The 18,355-nt window shown below is 36.9% G+C and overlaps 1 protein-coding gene across 6 annotated transcripts in view; it reads left to right on the top strand.

Annotated features, from left to right (window-relative positions):
- Positions 1–17,409, top strand: part of LOC107102417 (glutamate receptor ionotropic, NMDA 1) — a 58,001-nt gene extending 40,592 nt beyond the window's left edge. Inside the window, exons 20-22 of one of the 6 annotated variants that reach the window (XM_015401733.1) lie at positions 5,113–5,139; positions 8,048–8,158; positions 15,574–17,409. In XM_015401733.1, coding sequence (XP_015257219.1) covers positions 5,113–5,139; positions 8,048–8,158; positions 15,574–15,642 — 207 coding nt within the window. In that variant the 3' untranslated portion in view covers positions 15,643–17,409. The remainder of the gene's footprint in view (positions 1–5,112; positions 5,140–8,047; positions 8,159–15,573) is intronic. The other 5 variants (XM_015401748.1, XM_015401754.1, XM_015401741.1 and 2 more) reach the window with 5 other exon arrangements.
- Positions 17,410–18,355: the final 946 nt, after the last annotated feature.

Genomic DNA, 18,355 nt, shown 5'->3' with positions numbered 1-18,355 from the left:
ACCTGTAGAACTCTTGATCATTTGAACATAATAACACAGTCAATTAAGTTTAGTGTTTTGGGTTCTAAAAAAATAACTAAAGCATGACTTGACAGTTTTGCACAGTACTGTAGCTGTTTCAATGTTCTGGGTTTTTTGAGTGGTCTAATTTCAGCTACATTTAGCATAAGCAGAAATCTCCTTTACTCAGCCAATCAAGCACATGATTCGCTCCTGAACTCTGGTGCAATCAGTGCAACTGTGAGGCGCCTGTATTTTACCCATTGTTTGGGGGTAGAGGTTTTTCTGTCATTAAAGGCCGCTGAAATTTGTGATGAGGCCCTGGCAGTGTGTCTACTCTTTGTCTGTGTTTGTCCCTGCTGAAATGAGACAGCAGGGGCTGGAGGAAGGTACAGTATGAATAGAAGTGCCTGTCTGCAAACCACTGTCTTTTAATGGCGTCTACATCACACTGATAAATGTAACTGTTGTGTTCGTCCTCATATGGATGTACAAGTTTCAGACACACGAAGCAGATTGAATGCATGCAGGGCGGCATCACTGAGAAAGGAGAACGACACATTAAACTGCCTGCCTAAGATTGATATTTAGAGTCCTGTTGGTGAGGATCACATTTTCTGAGACAGTGGCCCGAGATGGCTTATTCCTTATAGACCGTCACTGTGGAACTAGAGGCTGAGATAAATGAATAGCTGCTACTGCATTTCAAAGATGAAACACTGAGGGGGCCTGTAGAGTTCAACTAATGTAATTATTTCAGCTTGAATGTTATTTTGAAATCTATCTGTGTGCACTGATTACTCACCATGATCTAATTTTTATGAATTGAAAGTGACAACTTGCTTATGTAGGACACAAATCATGATGATGGAGAGCAGAAGATCACAGTTTGTGTGCCCTCCTCCTTCCTTAGTATAGCAAGCATAAAAACCTGCAGTCTCATTGTTGCTGTCATTTTTAATGCTTGTATGTTTTTTATATGTAACTGTATGCTTATATTGCCTCAGGTTGGTGTATTACTGTAGACTCAGCGTAATGGAGGACTGTGCACCCACATGCCTACAGAAAAATATGTGAAATCAGACTGTGCACATCTGACTAAATCTGAGCAAGATGCTGTGTAAAGGTGCTTTTTGCTGGAGCGTGAAAGTGCTCTGCTAATGCATGATGCAAAGACTAATATGTTTTTCTATTTAAATAGTGATGTAGATCTTTGTGATGCATAAATATCTTTCAATTTACTACGCAAAAATCTGATGTATTTCATGATACAAAACTCTAAATTTTCCTAAGGAGATAATTAATTGGAATGGATTCGATGAAAGGAGGGGGCATGAATCTAAACCACTGCTATGGTTTGCATTTGTAGTTCACAACTCTTTCCTTTTTTTTTGTAACTTTTCATCGTTCTGCAAAATTTTAATCATAATTCCTCTCACAAAAATAATGACAGAAAATAAAGGTAAATCATTTAAAGCTTAGTTTTTAGAAAGTAGTAGTTATCAGTCAGTATCTTTCATGGAATTCATAAATGCCTAAGGTTGGAAAAATAAGTAGTGGACAGCTTTTTCACTGAATAGTCTGGATAAAAGCGGCTTAATCGAAGATTAAAGTGAACTTAAAATGATTGTGATTTTGAAGATTGATTTGGATAAGTTTAAACAATAGCCACCTCAGGTATTAGAATGGTACCTGCCCCTTAAAGTCGTAGGGAAGTCATATTTAAATTTCAAATCATTCTGGCTTAAACATGTATATAAATGTACTCTTTATGAGACCATATTGTCCCAAAAGTTGGAAAATTTCTATTTAAGAATAAAAAAATTTTTTCATTATCTTATTCAGGCCAGTGAGTTATACATCAGCTTGTACACCTAAATTCGGCTAATCATATGTCACCGGTCATCTGTCAATCAAAATTTTTTCGGTCATTGCATCTTGATTCATATGTCACAGCTAATATATGCAATGGTTGAAATAAGAAATAAGAATAATTTCCTTTCCCATTGAGTTCCGTCCCAGTGTTCACAGGGATGGACGTCTGTGTCTTCAGCAGGCGTACAGCTAACAGAACTGGCAGCGTTGCGAGGCAAGGGCTCAAACATGTACGGCTGTAAGCCTTCTACACCAAAACAAGCTTCTGCTGCCCTGGCGTCCTCTTCCACAACATCTTCGTTCCTGCTTTCCTCTAAATAAAAAACAGTATGACGGAGGAGACTCATCCACGACCTCTGACTCAAAACTCTCCTCCTCTTGCATGTTTCCGCTGTCCATAGCATTCCTTGACAGTGTCATTTCTAAGTCACCAATTTAGTGCTACTTGGTCCCAATGGAATTTCCCATTGGAAACCTACTAGCACTAAGTTGCTAACTGGTTAGCAAGATGCTTCAAACAAACCGGTCACAACCAAACATGCTTGCGAACCTTCCGCCAAAACAATCCCGCCCCCTTGATAAACGACCAATCACATTCACTTTATTCACTGTAAAGTCGGGCACCACTCGGGAGAATTCAGAAATGCAACCGTTGGAACAGCCAATTCCCTACAACTTTAAGCTAAGAGGGGTGGTCAAACCTTTCTGGCTAAAAACCAAAGCAACCTTATAAACAAAGATTAAGCTAACAGCTAATCAGACTCATATTAACAAATTGAAATTGAAATGTTCATTTAATCTGGATGAAATGAATAGCAATTCTAACCAAGCTGACAATTACCTAAAATTCAAGCTAAATACTATTTAGGTGGAGGGTTCTACAAGTGGTATCACCAAGGGGCGACCATGGCCACCCTGTGCAATGCCCTGGCCACCCCTCTGACCACCAATTTACCAGTGTAAATTGTAGTAGCATCAATTCAATTCAATTCAGTTTATTTATATAGCGCCAAATTCACAACAGTTTCACCAAATTCACCAAATTCGCATCAGTTTAGCATTTCATCCAATTATGCACAGATCTGAACGTAACTTTAAATATCACACAATAAACAAAGATGTGAGTAGGTGTTGCATTTTATTTTATTGTCTTTATGATTTCTACAGGCAGGATTACCACAATAGTAGATTATAACCCTGGAATTATGGCTTTTAGTTTCAGTGTGCCACCTCAAGTTTTTTAGTGGCCCATCTGGCCACCACTATGAAATATTACTGGAGGGGCCACTGAGTTCTACTTGCAGCTACCTAAGCTAAGAGCCAACTCACAGTTAAAGGAGAGAGGTTAAGTTTTTGCTCATATTTCATCTTATCACTTCAGCAGAATAAGGGCCAAAGGTCAGCTCCCTTCTCATTAAAAGCTGCCCCAATATTTACTCTGTTCATCACAGATCAGCCTCCAAATTTAAACGAATTCTCATATATGCCCTTAATTGTCAGACAAAACCAGCCAAATGTGCAATTAAACCATCACAGACTATAAAAGAGTAAGAAAATAAAACTTTTGTCTTGTCTGATGATAAGGGCCAAATTACCTTTTAAATGCATCTTTACTTTTTAAACTTGGTCAACACTCCTTTAAAATTAACACCAAAGGTTAGCTTCATAAATTCCCCAAACTTCTGACAACTGGTAACTATATCTCTTTTGAGATTTCTTCTTTAACAATTCTGGTTATATAAATTAAGAATTGTGCAATAAAATTTCCAATTGAAGAAAAATTTCAACATGGGCTCCCATACTTGTTCAGAATTTTAGCAAAATAAACAACACTTAAGAGAATTGATACTATCTCGCATTCTAAAGATTTACATCACATCGCTTTTTATGCTGAGATGTTTCCCATCTGGCTTTTAACTTCACCTTTTTAAGTAGATCTTACTCAGAGGTGCACTCTCTGAAGAAAACTAAAACTGGTTTTACCTTGAAATAACCAAGACTCAGAAACTCCACTGTGTGCTGATCACAGTGATGGGATAATACTGGACTCTCCAGCTTTAAACAGGCTGGATATTGTGTATAAGTCCCATTACCTGCTTCATCTGAAGGCTCAGCATGCCCAGCATGGCCGAGACTGTGCACACGCAGCACCTCATCAGGGCTCAGAGCAGCCAGGCGGCTCTCCTGCCGTCTCAGACGTGCTTAAAATACAAATACCTGAAAGTAAAGGTTACAAGAAGGGATTTTTCATCACTTGGGAATTTATTTATTTATGTTTGTTTGCTTTATTCTGAAGCAAATGCATCTCTTTGCATTATAATTTACCAACACAAGGTCTCATCTTTCAACAGGAAAATATATTATGTTCTGTTTTTACCTTCCATTAGTCAAGTAAAGTGAGCACCGATCACCCTGCTCTCATCTATACCTGCTAACCTGATGTGTTGTCAGGAGGTCTGGAGAAAAGTCCTCCTGGTTGGCAGAGGGGATGATGGTACAAAAAGGAAGAGCCGAGTCATGTGACCTGATGACTGAGGATGGTCTGCGGGCCCAGTGCTGGCCAGGATCGATCTGTCCTGCTATTTGTTTAACGTTTAATTATTCTATGCTTTCCTCCCTTAAGATGCCCCCTCCCCATCCATTAAACATTATGGCATGTTGAAATTCACACCACACTGCCCTGCCCAACCCCAAGGGCCTCCCCCGTTGCTGCTTCTCAGCTATCCACCACATATTCTTCTTATTTTTTTCTTTTTGGTTTCCTCAACATCCATCTTGAAGTGTTTTTTTTATGAGGATTATCTCATACCGTTATATACGTTTTTTATTTCTATTTTCAACTTTATAGAGTAAGAATCAGTTTGCTGGTCCATTATTTAACCATTCCACCTCAGTCATACTCCATCATTTTCCCTGGTGTGTGGGGTGAATTTCCATTATACCACTTTATGGTATAATGACTTTAAATGGGCTTCAGTTACTGACTTTTGTCGCTATTGTTTTCTCTATTTGATATGCATCCAAAACTTGTAGCTTCTCACTTTTTATATAATTGCCTGGCTTTGGATGTTGATGTTTGCTTTGCTAGCAGTTTTTTAAATAAATATCTCCTTTTTTTTCTTTTTTTTAATTTGTTTATTTATTTTGGTTCCCTTGGCTTTTGCTTAAGGATCTTGTATAAAGTAATAATCAGGTGGATGGAAATTTATTTATTTTTCTTTTCTCCCTCCTATGCAGCCCTCTTCCTCTGTAGAGACTCAGGATGTAAGAATTCATTAATGAGTTTGTTTTTTTTATGTTCCTCTCTGCACACAAACCATGCAGTCACTGTGAGAGTAGCTGTGGGGCACTTTGATGGTGTGAGGGAGGGAGGGCGCCAAACTGGCTTTCTCATCTTGTAAGAATATGGTATAAGTTTGCTTTTTTTTTCTATAACGCTTAAACTTTTATTTTAAAGAACTTCTGAATAATTTACTGGAGCTTGCAATCTTAGTTTTCTATATAGATTCACTAAATATGTCAAGTCTACACACACCCTTTACAGGTGATACAGGTTTTTGTGATGTAAAGAAATGACCCCATGTTAAGTGAATCAAAAGGTTCTTCCAACAAAGCAAAAGCTGTGGTCCTCAGATGACTTCCAAAGCATTTGTGAAATGTCAGTGAGAAACGCATCAGTCAGAAGGGGAAAAAAATATTGAGGCACTGAACATAGTACACACAAAGACAAAAACAGTAGTTTTTAAAATGTCTGCATAAAGGCAGCACTATGTTAAGATGAATTGCGCACCCAAATTTAAACCCACCCAAACCAGTTTCAAGGACCAACTGGGATAGTATGTTTAAGTTTGAGCTTTTTGGCCAATGTTACTATTATTTTTGGGGATCATACAGTCAGATTGGTCCAAAGTTTTCTATCTAAGGACAGCCAGGTGATTGCATCAACTGATTGACTCTCTGCAGCCCCTCACACCGAGTTGCTTGTAGCGACAGTGGAGAGGAAAGCTCTTTTTAAACAGAAAGAAACCTCCAGCAGAACCAGGCTAAGTGTGAGCGGCTAAATGGGTTGTTAGTCTGGACCTTATCGAGCCAGAAAGGATGCAACAGCCCAACAAACCTAGTCTTGCCAGCCAGACTGAAATACACTGAGAGTAATTCAGTCTGGTAAATGCCGTTAATCCTGAATACTCTGGCCGGACCAATCACAGCGCAGGAGGCAGTACTTTACGATGCGTCACTTTCAGGGCCTTTCTGCTAGCATAACAGCAAGATGCCGACCGCAAAAGAGCAATGATTTAATGATGCCCTTTCTGCAGTTATGAGATTGATCTAACTTTAAAACTTCAACAACGGACAGCCTTAGTCTCATTTCTTTTCAAATAGCGTGTATTTGCTATTCTCTGCTTGACGGGTTTCATGGACTACAAAACCAAAAAAAGAGAGCAGGTCACTTGGACTTTTTGAGTTACATCTGTAGTTATCTGATTGGTTCTGATCTGATGAAGATCCCCCTGTTAGTTCCGCCTTTGAAACTGAGTTATATTAGCGGTATACTAGACTGATACGGCGTGTATATGTCATATCAGTGTGGCCTGTCAGGCTACTAAAAGCTACTGTGGTGTCAAAAGTTATTTGACCTATATGTCACAGTGCAGGTTCAGATCACCCGTAATCTACAATAGCAGAGATTCATCGGAATTATTAGCATCTATCACACTGAAAAAGGTCACAAAGCAATTTCTGAGCCTTTGTGACTCTAATAATCCACATTGAGAGGCATTATCGGCCCTGGTTAAAGTATCCCTTCTGTTGAAACGGTTTATCCAAGAAATCATAAAACTCAGAGTAAAATCCTAAACACTGCCAGGCTCAATAAAGGCCAGAGTTCATGATTCAACAATAACAAAGAGAGACTAGAAAGAAAGGTTTTTAAAATGAAAACCAGAGCAGGAGAAAGCTAATATTTGCACAGCTTGCCTTAAAGCGTCTTTTCAGATTTGGAAAATATTCTGTGGACTTATAAGAAAAGAGTTTGACCCTTTTTAATGTGTTTGTTCCTTCAGATTTAGTGATAACCTTAAATATGCCTTACCTGTTTTAAAACTCTCTAATGTGACTGAATTAAAAAGTTTTGCAAAGATAAAGGGGCCCAAAATGTATCCACAGTTTCCTCAAAAAGCTGATAAATTTTGAGTTTTAATACAGTTCCTTATCTTAATACAGAACTTTTAAGATAGGGAACTTGCCTGGTTTCAGTATACGCTTTACATAAGGTGTCAGGGTTATGACTTTTCACTTCTCTGCTTCTCAAATGAAAAACAGGAAAGCATTCTTGCAAAACATTTGACAGTCTTATGGCCTTCATACACTATTTCCAATGATGAGAGTAACATATAGAAAAACAAATGATTGAGAGCAATATAGAACATATAAATGAATAAAATGATAAAAACAACAGAAATCATATTAACTCCAACAGCATGGTTAAAGGCTGTAGACCTACCTTAGAATGCAACCACGTTTATCCAGCACATTATTGAGATTATACATATTACAGAACATTCCGGCATGGTTCATGTTGGTCTAATTTATTTACATTGCAAAAACCAGGCCTCTCAACAAGGGTGTGCTTTTTATATCCGCTGTACCTTTTTAAATCATATGTAGCGTTTTTCATTTATCCATTTAAAAGCTACGATCACCCGGGTGTTAAGTGTCCTTTCAGGCTACAGCCATTCATTTAGACGGTTTGAGTAATCATTTACATCTTTTCTAGTCATCACTCATTCCAGTGCATTTTGAAGGTGCTGCGTGAATGTGTGATCACATTTTTGAAGGACTACACCATCATCCTGTGCAGTCAGAGATATCGTTTCATAACACCTAGAAAAGTGCCCTCATATCAGACTTAATGGACTTTTCCCACACACATCTAACAAACTTTATCCCTTTCTTTCTCCCTCCTTTCACTTTTTTTTACTTTTTTTTTTTAAATGCTCTAGTCTTTTTTTTTTGCAAGATCCTTTTGATTAATTAGACCATAAGGTAATCTAAGTGGGGTGTCGGGTGCTGGTTATGCTGGTGGGTACAGAGCGACTGGGTGAGACTGAAAGACGCAGTCATCACCCCAGCCGTAGAGCATGAATAATGTTTCTACATATATTTATTTTAGGATAGGAAAAGTGGTAGAGCAGAGCCCGACCCCAAAAAGAAACCCTCTTTTAGGTCCATCAGTACCACCCTGGCTTCCAGCATCAAGAGACGTAGGTCCTCCAAAGACACGGTAAGGAGATGAAGGATCAACGACCTCCACTTGTTTACTCCTCCTCTTTTCACTCTTCCTCTCCTGTCTCTAATTTCACCTTCTCTCCTTCTCTGTCTTCTCTGCATACATCCCCCATATCCGACTAAGTCCCATGTTCAGCCCACTCATTTCCACACGACCGCGCAGCCTCTGCCAAGTGTCTGTCCCTTTTGCCATCGATCAGCCATCACCATGTAGGGTTTACAGCTCCTTTAGTTTCAGCTAGTGAGGGATCCAAAGTCAGGGCAACAGAATAAGAGCTGGGTTCTGAATCTCGGAAGAGAAGCCTCCCAATAATCCGGAGTTTCTAGAGGATTTGCCAACAGTGGGGTCTTCAAGAGGAGGGGGGCCACAAAAGCCAGCAAGCCCTGTTTTGTCTTGAGCTGCTCTTCTGTCCGAACTCCGGTTCTATGTGGAATATGGCAGTAGTATTCCTCTTGTTCAGTGGTGATGTTGCAGTTTGTGTGAGCTGTAAATGAGCCTGTCTGGTCATATGATTGTGTTGTCATTTTGACTGCTTGATCCTTTGTGTATCCATAGTGCTTTTGCAACCAACTTGCACTTACCTCGGTTTGGTTTTAGCTACTGTTTTGTCAAGCATGCACTACTGTTCCCTAATTTAGTTTTATATTGCTTTTGTTTGTTTGTTTTTTTCCCCCAAAAATTCATGATAAAGGCAGTTGTGATGGCCAGTCCTCCCGTGGAGAAAACCAACGTATTGTCTGATTTAACAACAGGTCTATTTTCAGGATCTGAGTAATGGATTTTTATTAATAATCTTTTGATTTCTCATGATTTCTTTCCCACAAATGTTGTTTAATTTCCTTGTGGTCTGAACTGTGCATGACTCTTTCAGGTTGTTTTCAGGTGAAGACGACGGTCCTCTTTTGTGTTTAAATTATTTTTTGCAATCATGCAACGAACCATGAAACTAATTTTGTTACAGGGTTAGCATCAAACATTGTATTTAAATTTTTCTACATCTACAGCAGTGTTTCAAATGTGAATGTCACTCAATCACTACATTAACTTGACTTTAATGATAAAGTATTACGTATATTTAGCAAACTGTTTTGCACAAAGGTGCAATGGCTCTTCATCATATTCTGAAAATTCACTGCTTAACATGCCTGATGACTTAATTTACTGTGTTTTTCGGAGGGTTGAATATTTAATTTTAAAAAAAGGTTATCTTCATTGCACTAAATCAACCTTCAGTGGTACATAACAAGCTGCTGGGGCTAAACTAAAAATTCAAAAACAAGGTAACATCAGGGTTAACATGCGAACATTATGCTCTATTGACTAATGGACTTCTATACTACACTTCCTAACAAATGCTTAACAAATGCCACCTGTTTACAGTAAATTTAATGTGCCACGAAACAGACTTTTAGTGCACTTTACAGTATCTGCCTTTTCCCCAGATACCATAATACATTGGGTGAACTCTGTTGGCAACTTCCATTTGGATATTACTATATGTAGACAAAGGGTCTCTTGTAGACATAAAAAACAATTCAAATGGGACTGTGTGACACTACTTTATTTTTTTTTAAATGACTTTATGACCTGAAGAAAAATACAAATTACATAGACCTGAATTTTATCAGCTTTGCTGCTATGCACAAAACTTGATGTCCAAATTTCAATGCTGTATTTATTTGATGTTTTACATTCTTTCAAGTCTATCACTAATCAATAATAGCAGATTATAAAAGTCTGACAATATGCTACTCGTCTCTGAGACTGAAAATATCATGTGCATACAATAGCTCTGTTGATCATTTGGCATAAGATTTGAAGTAGGAGGGATTATCCTTTTCCCTTAGCTTTTGTTTATAGGTAAAGACAACACCAAGGGAACCTGTCAGTGGTCGATTCATTGACCTGGAATTCTCATCTGTTGGTAAAACCTGCTACTAATTAAAGAAATAATCTTTGAAGAGGTAGTGCTTTAGACCGAGTGCATGAAAACAGATTTAATTAAATGCACAGTTCCTCTTTGTTTAATCCTGAATCCACAAATATGAACATTACCACTACTATAGTAAGATAAAAAATATTCATGGGGTGAATTGTTCCATTTAAAATTATTAGTGTTATTTTTGATATATATATAAAAAAAAAATTTTTAATATATTATGCATTAGCATGCTAAAAATAGCCTTGCCACACTAGCATTATGATTGACTTAGGTAGCGCATAACATTACACTTGATAATGGATGCTGTGCATAACTTCTGTACACTGCAATTTCTGTGAAACCTGTTTAGTGCCCTGTATAAATTCAAAGTAAAATCACTGTATGAGCAATAGCATTAGCTTGCTTATATTATGGTCAACATGCTACTTTATCCTTTTGTTCATTAAGCAGGGTTGCCCACAGTCTCTTAAAAAAAAACAAATTAAGAAACAAAATGCATACATACATACATTGCGTAAAAAATAAATGCATACTGTAAGTAGGGTGGATGACAATGCCCTGCCAATAAGTGTCCCTCATTTAATTTTTACAGAGTTGGCAGCCCTGTGGTAAAATAAGGACCACTTTACAGTTCTTAAAAACAAAGCATAACCTCTATTAAGTAAATAGCATTGCCCAATTACTCGCACTTCCACACTTGTTTCCCTCTATAAAGCATTCCCATTAATGGGTTCAAGTGCATAGCGTGTTAAAACAATTTTCATTTTCTCCATCTCTATCCACACTTTGGCTAACACACATCCAAATGGACAATTATAGTATATTACCCACAATTTATTAGTGCATTTCACATATTTAGCAAAAGGGGCATAAATATTGCAATGTTTTGCAATTGAACGCTTTTGCCTAATAAATGTTTTCAAGTCTAAATATAAAAAAATATTAATCTCTTGCTATTCTGCACATGTAGAAATGCAAAATGTTGATTGTTTTAGTTTTAATGAAGTTATAAGATTAACACTATATCAGATTTGCTTAAGCATCGTAATATTCCTGCTAATGTGGCACTGTTAGTTTAGACAGCACTGCATCATTTTGCATATAAACCTAAATAAAAACCTTTTTGCACTACATAATGTACATTAAAGTTTATGCTTGCATTAGCACTGACATATAGTACCACCAAACTATTGGATAGGCTACAGTACATTGCTCGGCACATTTTGATCTATTATGAGCAATGAAGGACAGTCTATTACTGCTTTGACTCTACCAACAGATGGATTTCTAATGTACCGGTTATTTGACAGTAGTGCTCTTTCCCACATTTATCTATTTACCTATTTTTTTTAGCTCATGCCACCCGTGACTGTAACAACTTTAACACCCCTTAGAAAATGGATGACACACTGTGTAGTGCACTAAATAGTGAACAAGTAGACAATTCACCCAAAGCATATGCTTGACCAATTGAGAGTTTACAGTGTTTCGCATTTCTTCACACTTGAGCTCAAACTTCGTGTTTGGAACACATCTAAAGTATTGATCCTGAAGTTAAATGCAGCTTCTCCCCCTCAGCACTTGTATTGATCAATACAAGAATAAAAGCAGGTTTCCACTCTGACATTTTATTTTGGGTGTTAATCAAGGCAATTGTATTGCAGCAGCTACTTTATGCTAATGAAATTCTAAAAGTTGGTTTAAATATATCTTTTCTTTTGCATTTCTTATCTCCTTTTTCTTCTATCATGGCTGCTTATCAACCGAAGCAAGCAGCATTTATTCTTCTTTGACAGTTTCCTAAATTAGTTTGTTTTGTCTCAAGAGGATTTGAATTTCTATTGGTAATTGGTCTGCTTAAGGTTTAAGGTTTTAATGTTGGAGCACTGTTTAGGGAAAAATGTCCTAAGTGAAAAAACAGGATAGTTACATTTTAAAAAGTACTTCTAATATAAAGACCAACCATCTTCAGTCGTTGACCATTATTTTGATTTTATATCAATGTTCTTCTTTTTTATATTAATGGATATCAATGGACTTAAGTGTCAGTGTCCCTCACCCACATGCCACACCGCTCCTCTCTTCCTCTGCAAGCATGCCAACTTCCTTTAACTGTCGTAGCAGTAGTAACAGTAGAAACAATGTGTAGATTGTCCTTTTGAATAAGTAGCCCTATAAACCTTACCTGTGCTTGTGATGTCAGTAAAGTGTCTTATTTTACTGGTCCACTTGACCCCAGTGGGGCGTGTTCCTTAAATTAAAGCCCCCAAATGAATAAAAGCTATAATGAAAATAAATAGGGGCTGTAAGCTATATGATGATGCAACTGGGTCAAGGGGATGAGAAACATCCACACTAAGTAACACACAATGCAGTGCAAAAGTTTTAAATTGAATCACTTCTTTATATTTTGCTTCTGAGGAGCCAGATATCCTTGCAAAATTTTACAGCTCATCTAATCAGTGTTTTTTTTTTTTTTTTCAGATTTATTTGGGGCCCTTTGGTTTCTTTTTGATTCACTTTTATGTTCACTACCTCAATTTTTTTTATATATATATATTTTCTATTAAGGTATTTCATAAAAACTACTCGGACATAAAAAAAGGTTCCATGTTGCATTGAAACATGACAGAAATACTGATAAAATGTCAGCTTAGGTTGTCAGGTACTTTGTCACCGGCACCTAAAGACCTTCTTTTTCTATTGTAAAACAAAAAAACAACAAAAAAAAGCTAAATAGGTTGACTTAAAAAGGTGACAGCGTATGCATTATAATATCGCATGAAATGATTGGATTGACTGTCTGCTGGAATTGATAGGTGAACATTAAGAAACATGAAAGAGTGGATGGATGGTGTGAAGATGTTGATCTTTTCTTTGAAAATTATATCAAAAGAGCTTTTGAAATGTATCTAGGCCAAATAAAATTTCCATTTTTTCCAGGCTAGGCATGATTCAATTAATCAAACAACACAATTTCAAGTCTTTTAAATCCATAGTGAAAAAAAACTGCTAAATTCTGAAGGAATAAACATCTTAACCTGAAAAACTTTTGATCAAGATAATCAGGAATATCAAGTTTTGCTTCTCTAAAGCAAAATATAAGAGTTTCTTAATTTTGCACAGTGTTGTTTAATGCTTAAGTCTGGATGTTGCTCTTTCTGTTAGCATGTTAGCTGCATAATAAGATGAATCGCTGGGATATATCGTCTTTATTAGCTCAAGGTAAGGAGCCGTTAAGCAACTTAATCAGCCTGAATAATAAATATGATAAGTAAACATGAGACGGGCACATCTTCCCTCATTTACTTTGTTTTGCTGTTAATCTACAGATAAAAATTGTTTTTCGGGAACGATGAGTGTGACTATTGGGATCATGATGCAGTTTGTGTTTGGCGCACAACTTCCTTTCACGCTCACATTGCTCCAAAACAAGACAAAATTCCAGAGAAACTTGTTATTTTCCTAACACCTCCACAGATTATACATTACAATGGGATCTTGTTTCCCCTCTCAGCTTTTTATAACGCTGTAATAGAAGTAAGAGCAGTAAAGGACGGACCAGGCGAAAGTATCTGACGCAACAGCACTTGAAATCTGTCAATAATTAATCTGTTTCTTCTAAGCTGCTAAAATTAGACACTCAGCTTTTTTCTGCAACCATGAAATAACGACACAGATAAAGAGAAGTATGTTTGATCTGTCTCCCAGTCATGAACCTGGGGCTAAAGAATAAAAGTTGTATTAAACCAGCTGTTATCCAGGTTCTCGTCTGCTCCTAACTAACCCATTTCAGGCAAAATCAGACGGCTAAAGGGAAAATCAGGGTAATAGATTGCCTTGCAAATGTGTTAATACTTCTTGAAACCTTTGATACATTTTGTCAGACTTTCACCACAAGTTTCTGTTTGCATTTTAAAAATTTTTTTAAGGCAGCCAAACATAGACTGGTTCATAGTTTCTGTTTGGAAGAAATTAAACATTACTTGGACATTTTTTTTTTTTTTTACAAAAAAAGGTAAATTGTGGCATCTGTATGTTTTTTCCCCCCTTTAAATTGATACCCAATAGAGAATATTGAATAAAAATTCAATGACAAATCAATTGCCTTTCTTAACTTTAAAGTCTTAAAACAGATGATAAACAGATAATGAATTTGTATCACAAAGATACAGCTTTATTCAAATGAAGACCTGCTTGTATGGTTATGTGTTTTGCAATGCTGGAAGGGGAACTTCTGCATGCAGGCTATATACAGGCTTTTCTGGAAAAAAATGCCTTTAATTTATTTCCTCTTCCTTCCAACAGTTATCACCAGGAAGATTGTTTTTACGAAAATCTAAGGAAAGAGAAATTTTTGGAGAATATGGCTGTGTCCTAATATTAATGTCCCGAGTCCTCATCTTTTCATTTTATATATTTATTTCGATGAGGATAAACTTGGTTAAAAATGATCATGATTTATTAGTTTTGTTTTGTTTTTGCCAATATATTTGGACTGTAACGGTTTTAACCATCCCACGTCTCCACATCAGGAAATAGTAAAATATGGTCAATAATGAGATGCTGTGATATACAACTGAAAGTTGCATTTTTTTGTGCTGAGACCAATTTTCAAAAATGTAAAAATAGATCACACTGAATTCACTATTTTCCTTTCACGTCACGTGTTTCAGTGCCATTAAAATAAATGCTGCACCAGGTTAATAATCATGCTTATACAGCAAACAGATACGTTTTTGTTTTTCATCAAACCAGTTCACGTTCAGCTCCATATTGCACTCTAAAGCCCGTAGTTAGCAGGTAAATATTCATTTTCAAAACAAAAAAAAGATGACTTTTTTTTTTTTTTTTGCCAGCAAGCTATTGCTGCTTTTCTGGCTTTATCTCAAGTTTTTCTATACATAATATGAGAGGTTTCTGCACCCACACCATCAGCTTCAGCCTCCCTGTTCTGGAGGAAATACATGTTTTAACAGATTTTCAGCAACATTACAGCCCAGAGGATAAATATCAAATCTGTACAGTACATATATATTGTTATTAAAATAAAATAAGCCCCAAAAAATAAAGGCAGTTGAATATCCTTTTATTTGTTTTATTTGTACTTCGTTTCTGATTGGACAATCTGCAACCTGTTTAAATAGATTTTACTTAGGGGTATCATAGTCAAGGGGTGTTAATACAAGTCCATGCCACACTTTTCTAACTTTATTTTTAAAAGGAGATAAAAAAAATTAAATCGTTCCATTCAGTTTAAAGATTATGCTGTACTTTGTGTTAGTCTGTCACTTTAAATCTGATCAAGCCAGTGTGATTCTACCTGAGATGGGTTAGTTTCCTCCTGCTCCCCTTTTATAAAAGATAAGGTAGAAAAATGCTCAAATGTTCCCCTTCTCTTACTAAATGATTCCGTTTTGTGTGTCTCTTGTCATCTTTTGCTTCCATTTTTCCTTCACCTTTGCAGCAGTACCCACCCACTGACGCCACTGGGCAGCTCAACTTGTCTGACCCATCAGTCAGCACTGTGGTGTAAAACTAAAAGAGAGAGAGAGAGAGAGAAAAAGAAAAGAGAACGACACTGAGGTCCGTTCGACAAGGAGAGGAATCAGGATGATATGGAAGAAGGTTAATCAAACGAGGAAGACTCCATGTTTCCCTTCGAAAGCTGAAGCTGTGGAGCTCTGGAAAAAAAAGCCTCTGCTGAAGAAGCAGCTGACGACCCTGAACTTTGCACCTTTTTAAAAAATATAAAAACAGGATTATCTTTCCAGTCTTAGATGTTTTTAGGATGGCTGAGCATGCACCGAAGAACCCATCTTACCTACATATACAATCTTTTCCTTCTGTATATTATTAACTTGACTTACTTAGCCTTGTTTTGTCCTTTTACTCACATAAACATAATGTTTGGTGTTTCATTTTAAACAACCTGCTGAGCAGCTGAATAGGTTTTAGAGGACCGGGTGTAGTTTGGTTCATTTTAGGGATAAAAATTTGTTTTAGTGCAAATATTTTACAGGTATTTCTCTTGCGATTAAGGCTAAAATAGAGCAGAAGAATCAAGCGTTTCCTAAATTCTTATAGTGCAATACTAAAAGTGCTAGAGATAAATTATTTTTAAAAGAAACTATATATGAGTTTTTATCGACACTTTAAATGTTTTTAGTTATTTTAACGGTAATAATGGCACTTAAAACAAGCATATGGCTTCTAATGTCTTCTGGTGAAAATGAAAGCATGTGTGTGCTTGTAAAAAAATTTAAAGGCTTTATGTATTTGAATGATGATAATGATTAAGGCAACATTTAGATCAATTCTTTAAATGTTAGCATTCTTCATTTTGCACTTACTTGCCCAAGGCAATTATTTTAAATGTTAGCAAAAGCTTCAGCTATTTATTTTACTTTTGACAAAATGTTTATTAATATATATAAATTGAAGGAGACCATAATAGGATATAAAGAGCATTAATAAAAAAAAAAAATGGTGTTTTATGTGCTTAGACACCCTCTCTCTTCCTCTCTCCTGCAGCTGCAGTCTTTCTCATTTCCGGCTTTGAAAGGGGTTGCATCAAAGGGCCACGTTTTTCACCCAACCAGCACTCAGCCTTTTGTGCAAAACCTCAGAGAATTTTTGCATGAAGGGACCAGAGTGAGTTGAAATCTCCTGTGCACTTCTTGGTTAGCTGCAAAAACGAGCCGTTTCCCATTTTCTGGAGATGAGAAACATCTGCTGTCTACAGGCTGACACAATCTTTAGTGTCTGTCACTGCTTTGCACTTTATGCTGAGGGGTCTCCATCATAAAGTTTTCCTAATAACAAGCTGAATTACTAGGAAACTACAGTAAAGCCCCAAAAGTGTCTCCCAGACATGCTGACTTTGTACCCCAGATATCATCTTATTTTACTTTATAATAGACTCACAAAGCTTATTACTGTCTCATTTAAGACCCTGCATGCTTCTATATCAATAGCATAACATATTGCTTTTGTTTGTTTCTGGATACGTGATATTGAAATGTAAAGTTGACGGAGCTGTATGAGGAAGCACTTCATTTTTATGCCATGTACATAGGTAAGGAGGTTAAGCTGCACTTGTGCTGCGCCTGCAGCAGAGAATTTCTGATACTACAGTTATAAACTCGCAGGAGTTTTGTAACCCAGGCATGTACTGACTCACGAACGTGTACAAACATGCACAAGGAAACCGTTATAGCAAGAACTGGTTATTCTTTCCTACATTTTCCAGTCAAGATATTGTTTAAACCATCGTTTTTATTGCTGTAAATAAAGTATGCTGACACTGAAAAGTCTAACCCCTTTTCGTTTCGGGTTTGTGTGCAGTCAGAACTTAGATTGAGAGCAAATTACAGGAAGCATTCTAAAGGGCTTAATTTCTGACTGTGCAAATGTGTCCTTTTTTTTCATTTTTTTAAATTTCTATCTTTTTTTTTTGTTTGGAAATTTTGCTTTTGAATCATGTTCAGACTTGAAGCTCATGATGTATAGATTTTAAGAGGAAACACAAGAGTCATTGGAGAGTGATGAAATGTTTGAATCCCCAGTTATGCATTGCACAACGTCCAACATATGAAATCATAATAATAATTTCACAATAAGCTCATACAGTTAAAAAACAGTGATTTATATGAAGTTTATCTTTTAAATAATATAGATATTTGTAAGAATCTGGCTTGAATCCAAAATTACATGATTATTACATGATTCACCGAAACAAAATATATATTAACGTTTTGCAGGTGCTTAAGCACTGATCAGACAATCTTCTTTATTACTTGTGAAATGACTGACAAAGGAGCTGACTGTAAAGGCTCAGAACATAGGACCCAGAATTCAAGGCAAACAGACAGACTGATTTCTCAAAGGAATTTATTAAAAACGAATTGATCTAAGGCAGGAACCTCTGCAGAGGGAAAACTCAGGTTAGTGACCATGTAAATGTGAAGGAGGATTACGAACATGTGAGTCACTAACCTGTTCTTAAAATTCAGTATGTGCCCAGAGGAAGGGGGGAATTCCAGCCAAATGGCTGCCAACCTCACGCGGCGAACGCTGCCCAGAGAGTTCCAGACGCTGAAGCCTTGAACACTGCAGGACTGGATGACGAACAGATCCAAGCAGATGAAGGAAGGCAGGACTATCCAGAAGATAGTCCATCTGCTCAGCATGATGTTGTAAGGTTCGATCCACTCACACAGACCGATACCTTCTTTTTGACTCACACT

Source organism: Cyprinodon variegatus, unplaced genomic scaffold, assembly GCF_000732505.1.
Source record: "Cyprinodon variegatus isolate N-32 unplaced genomic scaffold, C_variegatus-1.0 Scaffold32, whole genome shotgun sequence".
Classification (NCBI taxonomy): domain Eukaryota; kingdom Metazoa; phylum Chordata; class Actinopteri; order Cyprinodontiformes; family Cyprinodontidae; genus Cyprinodon; species Cyprinodon variegatus.
Note: the sequence above shows the minus strand (reverse complement) of the source record. Positions and strands in the feature narration are given on the sequence as shown.